This window comes from Electrona antarctica, assembly GCF_951216825.1.
Source record: "Electrona antarctica genome assembly, chromosome: 19".
Taxonomy (NCBI): domain Eukaryota; kingdom Metazoa; phylum Chordata; class Actinopteri; order Myctophiformes; family Myctophidae; genus Electrona; species Electrona antarctica.
Genome location: NC_136800.1, coordinates 21067313 through 21080162, shown reverse-complemented (window position 1 = coordinate 21080162; position 12850 = coordinate 21067313). Strand labels below are relative to the sequence as shown.

At 44.9% G+C, this 12850-nt stretch overlaps 1 protein-coding gene across 1 annotated transcript in view; it reads left to right on the top strand.

Moving 5' to 3' along the window:
- Nucleotides 1-209: 209 nt before the first annotated feature.
- Nucleotides 210-12850, top strand: part of LOC306942926 (netrin-G1-like) — a gene marked incomplete at its 5' end in the record, with an annotated part of 98237 nt that continues 85596 nt past the window's right edge. Inside the window, one exon of the mRNA XM_079529112.1 lies at nucleotides 210-461. Coding sequence (XP_079385238.1) covers nucleotides 210-461 — 252 coding nt within the window. The remainder of the gene's footprint in view (nucleotides 462-12850) is intronic.

Below are 12850 nucleotides of genomic sequence, written 5' to 3'. Positions count from 1 at the left end.
GACGGTAGCCTGAAGCCGTCGACGCCAAAATCTAGCAAAAATGCCGCTGCTGTTCGCCAACGGTCCACTGCACATTTTGTCACAGCCGGAGCTATTTTAGAACGCTCAGAGTTCATATCGTCCTCTCAAGGCCGATCGTGAAACTAACAAAAACAAAAGAAAGACCACCGACAACCAGAGACAAAAGCGGTGGGCGAGCGTCAGCAGAGATGCATTGGCCGGCCGTGTTGGTCACCCTACAGGCCGCGTGTTGTGCCACCGTGGCCCGCGGCATGCAGCACTACCCGGCGGCCTGGGGACACTACGACGTGTGCAAGTCCCAAATCTACACGGAGGAGGGCCTGGCCTGGGACTACATGGCCTGCCAGCCAGAAGCCACCGATATGACAAAGTACCTGCGCGTTGGCCTCGACCCGCCCAACATCACATGCGGGGACCCGCCAGAGACGTACTGTGCTTTGGTAAGTCGCGGCTCTCGTTCCGCCGCTGCCCCACTGATGGAGACGAATGAGGCTGCGGGCGGGATCGCCCCACATACTGGGGTCAGGGATGGAGTGTTATAATGTGTGTGTGTGTGTGGCTGTGTGTGTGTGCAAGAAAATGTAAAGGCTATCGCTACTGCTGAGATGAGTGCACACCATGCACGCCGGGGCTGGTGGTTGTTACGATGGCTGCATTCACATTAAGTGAATGCACACACACACACACACACACACACACACACACACACACACACACACACACACACACACACACACACACACACACACACACACACACACACACACACACACACACACACACACACACACACACACACACACACACACACTTTACAGTATGTATACATGCAGTACTACACACACATACTGCACTATGATGTAAATTGGTTGGCACATGGACATGGAAGGATGGGCATATACGTACTCAAGCATATATATGCTATAGTGTACACAAACATGCGCATATATTTATGATGCACTGGGCACATAGCCCCTATTCAATGCACACACACACACACACACACTAAAGCATGCTTATACTGTATATGTATGCATACATTACCTGCATGCACGTACACGGAAACACACGTACACGGAAACACACACACGCACGCACGCACGCACGCACGCACGCACGCACGCACGCACGCACGCACTCACTCACTCACAAGCACACGCATGCACGCTCACACACAGAAATAAAAACCTTTTACGCTGACAAGATAAGAGCTCACAGTATTTATGTGGTGTGTCAACAGAACCTCGTTCATTCCAGTGTTTTCATTAGGCTCTCATCAACCACAGTATTATCTAATGTTCAACCCCAGGTTGTGTTTTGTGTGGAACCGTACCGAGAGGAAGCAGCGGAGAAGCCCAAGGCTCCTCCTCCATGTACCGCTTTATTAGAAGTTACTGTGTGTGTGTGTGTGTGTGTGTGTGTGTGTGTGTGTGTGTGTGTGTGCGTGCGTGCGTGCGTGTGTGTGTGTGCGTGCGTGTGTGTGTGTGTGTGTGTGTGTGTGTGTGTGTGTGTGTGCTCGCGTATACCCGGGCCGTCACCGCCGCCGAGAGCTCCTGTGTGTGTGAGTAAATATTTACCAATTAGAAAGTGCCTCCTTAAAAACGTTCTTTTTTTTTTTTTTTTTACTCGTGCAGTTCCAGATGGCACAGAGACATTTAACGCCGTAGCAGGATGAAAGAGGAGCCTTGTGTTTTCAGCCATGTCTGGCGTTCATACGGCGGCGCATTCTATCATAACAAACTGCAAAGGGTTCAGTGGCCCCGTAGATAAAAAAACTGAATAGATACTGAGAACACAACACACGGGGAGCAAGGCTGGTGAAGGAGAAAAGAGGGGAACTGTTTATTTGGTTCACAGTATAGCAGTCTAGCAGGGGCCTCTCATTTTCATTTCCATGTCAAGGGCACCCAAATTGATATGTATTAGACCGCAGAGCCCCATTTCAGAATGTTCTGTGCCAGGGACTGTCAATTGAGAGACGTGCAACTGTTGTTCAGTTTAAAGTAAGCCTATGATCTGAATAGTCATTCTTACATTCTCTCATTGGGTTGATAGTCAAATAATAGAGAAATTAAACGATTCCATTTAGCTTGGGGCCTCCTGGAACATGTAAACAAACTCACACCAGTCGGAGAGTTCTACTGCCTTACTGAAGATTGCAATAGCACCTACTGTGGCAAAGCAACTACAGTATTAAAGATTATCTTCTCCGATATCATGGAAAATTGGAAATGTGTTGATGTTTGTGTTTGCATAAGTGGCAGAGTGATGTTTACGGTGATGAGGCATAGCCTGCGGTATTTCATTTCAGCGTGGCTGAGGTGTGCTTTATGGTGATACGAGCAAGGCTGGGAAGCCTGTAAATTGGGATATGGTTTATATAGTGTCTTTATCCAAAGCACTTTACAATGTGCAATATATTCACACACTGACGTAAAGTATAGGAGGAAGCCATGCAAGGCTCATCAGGAGCAGTTAGGGGTCTTTCTCAAAGGCACTTCGACGTGAAGGCACGAGGAGCCAGGGATCGAACCGGAACCATCGCAATCCAAGAGAAGTGCTCTAGTACTTCCTGAGCTATACTGCTACCCGTGCATGCGGGTGTGCGGGTGTACGTGTGTGTGTTCGTGTGTGTGGGTATACAATACATACAATACAATAATAATGTTTTACATTTTGTGAATTCATAATCTCAAATCCACTTCACTATCAAATCCCTCCATGCTTTTCAACCCTGTCTTGGTTGATGAGTAAAATTGCCTTGCGTAATTGTACCTTGAAAGCTCCATGTATGCTGAAGTTCCAGATGCTCCCTCCCTCCTCAGCTGGGTGTGGTTACATTAACAGAGCATTTACTGCACAGCGGCGTGCCCTCTGCTCATTGACATAACAATGAGCAGCTGTAAATCATTTGATGTATAACGCTCATATGCATGTCGTACAGCCTGGTAACAATCACAATCAATCAGGAGACACAGGAAATGTGCAGTCATTAGTCTTTGTGACGCTGGCACATGGTCACCGCACGTTGAGGCAGGTGCAAAAAGCAGGAGCTCGGCTCTTGGTATTAGCACATTAATTTCACCCTGGCATCCCTATTTTGGGAATGTCATTAAGGCTAAAACTTTAAAATGTTCAAAGATCCTCCCAAACGTTCTTTCTTTCTTTCTTTCTTTCTTTCTTTCTTTCTTTCTTTCTATTACAAATGTACATACAGTAGGGTTTTGTCAGAAGCACTTTTAATACTTTTCATTAGTTCAATATTTGTAAAACCCACAGACAGACGTAAAGGGTGTTCAATCAATAGCATGGATTTATTAAAGATGGAGTGCCACAATTTTTGTATTTCTCCAGTTTTCCATGCGTCTATGAGGTGACAGTACTTCAATAGACACCTTGGAGTCGTTTTTATGTGCAATGATGTTATTCCCTTTGTATTTAGGGTTTCTTCCTGGAGGCTGAACCCTTGACAGTCAAACGTGCCAATGAAAAAAACAGTAATATTGTGACATCACATTACCAGCCCCTCCCCTAACCCCTCCCCCTTTATCATACAACTACAGCTGTGGGTGCGGCTTAAGTTCAGGTGATCACCACCCATCACCACCCACCAGGCAAACCAGGCATACTTAATGAACTGGTGGGGGTGCCCACATAAAAACGACATTTTAACAAATGCTGTACACTTTTTTGAAAAACTTCTTCCTCCTTATATAACAATGGGGTGGAAAAAAAATCATGGCACTCCATCTTAAATAAAATAAAAAAGTTGAAATACTGAGATAGGCGGTTTGCACCCAACAGCAATCATATGGTATTATTTTTGTCTACTCCCTCTGTGTCTCATTGATGGGCTTTGGGGCCATCTTATAATGAGCATTAGTATGGACCAATTCTATGAAGATCAAGATGAGTGAAGTGTTCAAAAACATGATCTTCAATGTCTGACCCCAGAGCTGCACTTCACTGCGTCCAGCAGCTCAGTTATTCGAGGTCATCAGCACGGCGATCATCATGGAACCTCCCGAACCCCCCTGGGCCCGAAGGATCGCACGCTGTCTGTATCATCTGTTTACATCCTCAACAACACCGATGACCTTATCCTCTGGTGCTGCTGCTGGAAAGTTACTTGAACGATGAGAGGCGCATGCAAATGAGCATCCCCCCCGGCCCACCTTAATCCGTCTCCCCTCAAGTCGGTATTGGGCCCGACTGTGGACGGGTCATTGAGACCTCTACCCCTTCCTGCTGCCTGTAGTTACCATTCTCATCTGTATCTCTGGCTGTGTTCAAAGCTGTCTACGCTTCATTCGAGACTGTGGTGGCTCGTGTGGCACAACCAAGTCATGGATGTGTGTGTTGACGAGTAACAGATAACTAATAAGAAAACACTTTTGACCGCAACAAATAGCGTAAGTAGCTAATATGATGATCTCCAACTCTCCACTCAGGGGCAATTCTGCAAATAGACCCCATACCAGTCATTTGGGATCAATATAAGGGAAAATAAGGCTATAAATAATGTTATTTTAGTCCGGATTTGTCCTGCCACTGAGCTGGAATGTTGCATTCATAAAAACAGCCCCTCCTCAGCAGCACACATGAGGGTAAAGTCAACTTGTGCTGAAACGCTCGCTTGTTTTGGAAGTATTGACGACTTGGACTGGATACTCTTGTATGTGTGGGAGTTTATAAATGGATCTGTTCAATTATTTTGCTGTTGTTAATCCTGGAGCACTATTTTCTTTAATTCATCAGTACGTTCATCGTTTAGTTTTTTCATTCGCCGCAAGGGATTGCGACAAAAACACGGCCAAAGTAAATTCCATTGTACTCTGAGAGTTTAAAAATGTACTGTACTCATCATCATTAGTTCCGCGGAGTGGACTTCCTATACAATGTAATATTTCGGAGCGTATTTGAGGGCGGATGCGGTACTGTTGGCCTTCTGCGTCTCATGATTCTGTGGAGAACGGCTTTCCTAATCGCCTTCCTTGTTGTAGGGCTGGACTAGAGCGAGCATGCAGCAACAGATTAGTTCTGGATAAAGAGTGTCGGGGACAGGACAGGTGTTCTGCATCAGGGGGAGAGTTAGCCTTGTTTTTATTTTTAGCCACAGAGCTTCAGGGGTTCTTCGAGACATATTAGGCCTTCACTGCCGCGCTGCAGTGTGATGCTGTCATGTGCGTTTTTTTTTTTTTTTTGTCCCCACATGGCTTTAAGAGGTCCTGGACTGAACACATGCCAGACTACTCCAAACGAGCTGAAAGCCACTTATATCTGATTTACTTTTTTCACGTTCCTTTTTTTTCTTGCTTTAATTAATGGATTTTTAATATTCAGCATTTTTCATTGAAATTAATACAAATTATCCAATTAGAAACATATGAATGAGGCATGAGAGAGGCAATTATTGCAGCGCTGTGCCACATGGGCCTAATGAACAATGACTGCTAATGCAGAGGAATATGCCTCTAAAAGACACTGGCGTTTCCAAAACGTCCCACAGTAATATTTCCACGCAGGCAAGGCAAACAGGAGTGTGTTTTAATTACTGCGCAACTCAGGGTTGGTCACGGTGGATTTAATGATAATTTGCGACAAAGACGGGCTACTGCATTCTTGCTGTTGAAAAAGCGTATAGGTTGGCATTTCCATGAGGTTTATTTCTCTTTAATACACAGTTAGAATTCTCAGTGTTTGTAACACCCTTTATGAGTGCATTTGGTTACATTCTTACATGATCAGTGTTAAATTAGCAGGATTTTACTGTTTGTAGTGGTGCAGCTAGAAGGGGACAAGGACAAACAATGACACAAATGTGTATGAAACGTCCAGAGAGGATACACTTTGAAGGATCTGAGTGAAGCTTAATGTATGCTTGCATTGAGACATGTAGACTGTGGTGTCTGGAAGGACACCTGCTGATTGACAAGTAGCTCTTCCTGAAGCTAATAAGCCCCATGTCTCCCCTTGGCCAAGCGAGGAGCGGTAGACGTTTGGTTTGTTCCCCATACGAGAGACCCAGGTTCGAATCCCGGCTGCAGTGCAGTTCTGTGAGAATTTCACCCTCTGTTCAATTTACGATCAATAATGGCAATAATGTACGATATTTCGCCATATCACAAAAAGGTGCATGCATTTACCAAATTCCCTGAAGCTGTTGATTTGGCATCATGTCCAGTTCCATGCTTTTATTTTAGTAAGGTCTAGGAAGTTGCCTGCTTCTGTGAAATGTACATATTTACACCTGTGGTTTGCCATGTACGATATAGTTTTCATAGATATACGATAACGTTAAGCCTCCAGTACGATAACTCAATGTTTCCCATCTGGTAACCATGCAGTGTTTATTTTGACAGCTAATTTTGATATAGTTTGGAATAAAATGTATTTTAGTTTTAGTCATATTTTAGTCATCTGAAAAGTTTTAGTTTTAGTCTAGTTTTAGTTGACTAAATCTACAGTTACAAAAAATATTTTGGCAGGCCTTGAAGGCGTCGTAATGGCAAGTTTTACACTTGGTTGCATGCTGAAAATAGCCGATCTACAAGCTTGTAGACACCCGAACGCAACCTGACTTGTCTTTTAGTTCTACTGCATCTCTTATGCACTAGTCCCTCCATGACATTTTAGTCTAGTCTTAGTTTTAGTCATTTAGCTTAGTATTTTATTTAGTTCTCGTCAGTGAAAAAAGGTAGTCGACGAACAGAGCACCAAAGTCTGACGTCAATATCGGTAGAGGGCACTAAAGGTGGCCATACACTAGCCGATAATCGGGCATTTTTGACGCTCGGGGGGTGCCCAACTCAATCAGGAGCGATTCTCATGCATACATTATCGTCTAGTGTGAGTGTATAAAAGATCCAATCGTAATCCCTCCGATCTGCTCGGGGCCGCTCACAGCGTGATCGGGATCGGCCTGATTAACATCAAGAATGTTTGATATTTGCTCTGCCCCGCTCTGCTGAATTAGTTACAGTACATTTTGCTAGAAACAGACTGTATCAAAATATGACGTAAACGATACAGAGACACCTCCCCTACAATATCGCAAAGACAGTTTGGACCACAATGACAATGCTTATATAAGCCGATTTTAAGATTACAACATGTTATTCTCCATAGAGAAAAACGTCCGCGAACCCCTTGGAATCCAGGGATTAGCGAGTGACGTCAGGACTTTGGCACTCTATTGCCCGGCTGTTACAGTTGCAATCACCTCTCTCTGTCGGGAAAGAACATAAAACCTTACGGATTGTAGCTTTAAAATGGGGTGAAATATATTCCAGACCTTACCGTTCATCAGCGTAACGCCGATGGAGCTGATGACAATTCCGGCGATGGAAATCATGGTGAAATGAACGAAGCACACTCTCGTCCATCACGATGACCTTGAGCAAGGCAGTTGACCACCAAACACTCCAGCGGAATTGACTGTGATTGCACTGGGCACTGTGCTGTGATTGTACTCGTTGAAAGGATGATTGCTAAAGAGAGCATTGCACTTTATAGCGAGGTGATTACAGCCTGCAGTGGTGGAAAGTAGCCTAACTAAGTGCATATACATGGGAGGTGCATATATTGAGATACTTTTTTACTTTAGCCTACTGGATTATTTACAATATTTACAATTTTCAATATGTTTACTCCACTACATCTCAGAGGCTTTAGTCACTAGCAGTGTTGGGCAAGTTACTTTTAAAAAGTAACTAGTTATAGTTATTGCTCTAAAAAGGTAACTAGTTACTTTACTAGTTCCTAAATTATGAAAACTAGAGCGGTGCCCGTGGGGCCTCTACAGTGGTAGTCGTTTGGCACTGGCCTACTTGGAACTATGCAAGTTGGAAATGAATGCCCCACCCAGATATTATGTCTGTGTCCCTTTTATGCCCATGGAGTTCTTTGTCAGGCATGCCCGGAGTATATGCAGACGTCAGAATGATGTCTGAACAGGCCAGCTCCATATGGACCCTGGGCAGGGGCCCTGTCCAGAGCCCGGGCAGAGGCTTTTTTGGGGCGGTTCTGGACAACCGTGGGTCCGACCGACACCGGGCACTGCACCCCCTACGGTGGTGTGGTGTGGTGTGTGGTGGTGTCGAATTTGAAGTCGGTGGGGCGAACGGTTCTCGAGTTAGGTGGATTACACACAGACAGACGTACAGACAGACAGACAGAGACTTGGTGCATTTATATATATATTCACATCAGAGATGACGATGTCTATATCAGGGTACCGTATCAGCTATAACAGAACACTTTTACACTGACCTTGGATTGCGTTTGGCCCCGCCCACTGCTATACCTGCACCACTTACTTCAACACCTGGGTAGGCACCGCCCAGTGGTTTTTTTTAGGGGTGCTAGCTAGCTAGCCAACAGCTAACGTCTGTCTTTTGGGATTACGTCATGTGGCAGCAAAGTCTATGGCTTTGTTTGTTTAGAGCACTTGACCCAAATGGACTTTAATGTTTGATTAGAGCACTTTAAACAAACATTACCAGGTGCCCCTCGCCGGGGGTGTGATTGTGAGTGTAATCTTTGTTTTACATTGTGGTATTGATACTGATAAAATGTGACTACCGGTACTTCTTCCATCACAGTGATTACAGCACATGACGCAAGCATATCCTCTAGCAGTTGCCATGGAAAAGGCATTCAGGGCACCGTGCAATTCCCCCCCAAAAAGGCTCCGTGAGAGTGATGCGGTAATAGCGCTAGTTCTCGCTGTCCTGACTTTAACTGGGGTAGATTATTGTAATTCCTCTGAACTTTGTTCTGCTCTCTGAGCGTGGATGAAAGGAGCACGTTGCATGCCAGTTCTCCGCTTGGGCCCTTGCAGATGCTTAGGAATGGGAAAAAGGAGGAGGCAGGAGCTCCCTGCTAAGCCGCTTGGAGACTGCCTCGCTATTGACAGCCGCAGCAGAGGACTTATCTTTGTTGGCCCTGGTGGGAGAGAGTCATTATGAATATAAATCAATGCCACATACTGTCCGTCTGCTGCTAACCCCCTGCCCCCCCCAAAAACAAAACAAAAAACAGACATCTTGAAATATAGAAAAGAAACATAATAGGACCAAACATTGATGAAGGCTGGATAACCGAAGTGTCTGTCATCTTGAGGCATATGGAATAATAGAAAAAGATGGACTTTTATTTCTGAGCACGCAACCTCCATGTTTTAATTTATGATTAAAACATGGAGATAATTAGATAAGTTTGTACAAAAGGACCAACAAAAGGACCAACATGAAAGTAACAGTGTACAGAACAGTGTATACACATCTGATGTAGAGCGGTGGTTCCCTAAGTCCTTGAGGGGTTCCCAGGGGGTTCCCAGCTAAATTAGTCAATCATCAAAATCAATTTGTGCTTAGCTTGTAGATGTGCTATTTTCCAAAAATGATTGGCACAAAATGATTTCAGAGGGAGCTGTCCATGACGGCCTAATACATATTCATTAAGAACCACTGCTGTAGGTAACCATTTTGGACATAGCATCTATTGTAGACAATATAGAAAGTAACAGTGTAGACAAAATCATATGATATCACAGTAACAGTTTAGACATAAAATCTGATATAGAAAGTAACAGTGTAGACAAAATCATATGATATCACAGTAACAGTTTAGACATAAAATCTGATATAGAAAGTAACAGTGTAGACAAAATCATATGATATCACAGTAACAGTTTAGACATAAAATCTGATATAGAAAGTAACAGTTTAGACAAAAAAAAATCCAATATGGAGGATAACAGTCCTCTCTCTCCTCGTTTACCATTGCTCGAATGAGAGGATGTCTCTGCATATTTTTTGTTGTAGTCCCCCCCCTTTCTCTCGCTCTCTCTCTCTCTCTCTCTCTCTCTCTCTCTCTCACTCTCTCTCTCTCTCTCTCTCTCTCTCTCTCTCTCTCTCTCTCTCTCTCTCTCTCTCTCTCTCTCTCTCTCTCTCTCTCTCTCTCATTCCCTATAGTTGTTCAGCGTTGCTCTTTTTATTTTTTTTTATTTTTACAACCAATATCTATGAATCTGCAGATAAGCTCTCGCCTAAAAAGTGGAACTGCAAGCATACAGCTAACACCCATCGCATCACCTTTGTTTCAGACAGCCAGGTGGAAAGTGAGATCAGTGCTGTCTTGTGTAAATCGTTGGCAAATTGGCTTTGTAAATCCTTACAATACATTACATTAAGACAGTTGGTACTGGGAGAGAGATGGTTAATGCTGTTCTCTTTGATTCTCAGACCCCATTTCCCTTCCCTCCCCTGGGGGCAGGGGGGCTGGAATTCACTCATCCATACATTAGTTTGGGAGACAGGGAGACAGTGTGAGTGTTTAGCTCCCCCTGTCACCTCCGATGCCCTTGACTTTGTTCTGAACTGGCCCCTGACCAGCCCATCATCACCGCACCGCTGCGCACCACGACGCCGAGATGACACACAACAAGTCCCCAGACTCCTCAAGACGGGGCATGTGGCTGACTGTGTGTGTGTGTGCGTGTGTGTGTGTGTGTGTGTGTGTGTGTGTGTGGGGGGGGGGGGGGGGGGGGGGGGGGGTGCTGCAAAATACTGAGTTTAAAATCAACTCTGGAATCTGAAATACACTAGATATTCAGTACATAGATACCAGTAAGACGCCTGGCGGCGAGAAGCGTGTGCGCATCCACCTTGGTGACAGCAGACTGCTGGGCGAGCGCTGGTGCTTTGGAATGGGGGGTCAGATCAACTATCCGCCTGGGTGACAGCAGAAAGCTGGGCGAGCGCTGGTACTTTGGCATGGGGGGTAAAATCTTCATTTTCGGGCCTGTTGAGAACTCTAGTTTTCGCCGGCTGCCGGGCGCGGCTGCACTAATAACTTTGGGGCAGGCCCGTCTAGAGTCTAGAGTCAAAAGGGAGACATCGAAGAGGAAGGATGGATGGGGAAGGATCAACATATGGAATGTCAGAACAGGTCAGCTCCATATTTGGAGATCTAAGGGTTTGAGGTCAGATGTAGAGTTGCTGACCAATATTGATGACATCAGGGATCTCCATCCCTGATGATGATGTCACGTGATGTCACATGCCTTCGGTCGCAATAAACTTAATAGTCTAGCCTTGTCAACTGCATTTGCACTGACCAGGTGCAAATGCATAAAGTAATATTGGGCAATGGGCATACTTGAATGGATACACACTATGGCCCTCATTTATCAATTGAGTGTAAAATCTGCCCCAAATTCGAGTGTAGGTTTCGTAGTACACCCACGTCGGGTCGGCATTTACAAAGTGATCGCAGACAGCTGTTCCTTCCTAATTTCATTCCTAGCAGTGATAAATGTGACGGCTGAAATCAATCTGGCACGCCCTATGAAGTCAAGCCTCGCCCTCGTTTTTGCGACATGAACAACTGCAATACGACCTGGAAACCATGGTTACAGGAAGAAAAAAAGTGTCACTCGCTTGCCTAAGTTGCCTTGCTGCCCCTGCCCCCCTCCCATACACACACACACAGACGCACGCACGCACACGCAACTTGTTGTATCTTAAATAAATAAACCTGCATGAATTAAATAAAGCTGTAGGACTACCCTGTCTGTTTCTCCTCTCGCTTCGCTTCCCTTGCTGCCCGCCTCACCCCCCCGCACGCACGCACATATCGCAATTTGCAAGCAACTGTCACTGTGTTGTTAGTTGTAGGCCTATATTCAATTATTAAAGTCTTTATTCATTTAATATACAACAAGATATATTAGTGAACGAAAACCTGAACCTGTGAACCATGAATTATATAACAAATAGGCGCGCACACGCTGCTGTTTTGTAAGGTGCATCTCCTGTCCTGTCTGTCTCTCTATCACTGTGGTCCGTCCGTGACACCGTGACCAATTGACCATGCAGTTTGCACGTTCAGTCTATTTAAATTGCCTCGCTGTCAACTGTCAATTATATGAATATTGCAGCCAAAACCGTAGCCTTATGTGGCACTGGACAGTGGTGGTGGTGGTGGTGGTAGGCTGCAGGCTGGCTTAGCCTATACTATCTCCGATGCGTTCCCACTTGCGCTGGCACGGCACATTTGGCATTCGAGCGACGCGTCGGGTTTATTAAACGAGGAGGAGATTGCACATACTGTAACTCCAGAAAGACATCGGCCTGCTGTAGATTAGGCTACAGTAGGCTACCCATGTTGGGACTCTCCGCGCTGCAGCACTGCACTATACTCTCCAACGTCCCGTCATGGAAATATTAAAGAACAGACAGCCCAAATCCTCGCATGTATGCGCTCATCATGCAAAACACTGTTTAAATGGCTTACGCATCTACAGTAACTTGCAACATTGTTTTTAAATGCGCGATTTTAATTGCTTGCTTGTAAAGTTGGAAATCTCCTACTAATTTCATATGACACAAAGACACATCGTTGATGTATTCCTTTACTTTTTTTTACTTTTTTACATTTAGCCCATATACATACCTATACAGTTTTATATAAACATTTTAGGAGTGAATACATATGTTTCGATGCCTGTGACAGCCTCTCAGCTGGTCAAACAATGCTGCTCCGCTGTTCTACGACAGAAAAACAGGTGAGGACAAAGCGTACGACAGCTCCCGACCAGACGTGGTTTTTGTCTTGGCTCAAGTTCAAATTCAAACGTTGGCGCAAATCGTAAATGCCGAAACCCATATTTTGGCGTACGCACGGTTGATAAATGAGGGCCTATATACAGTATACTTAGCTGAATAGCTGTATGTACAAACAAACTATAGACAGTGGATATGATACAGTACACAGCTGTGACAGCTGTGACACAGATACATGACAGTGTCAGCCAGCTACACAG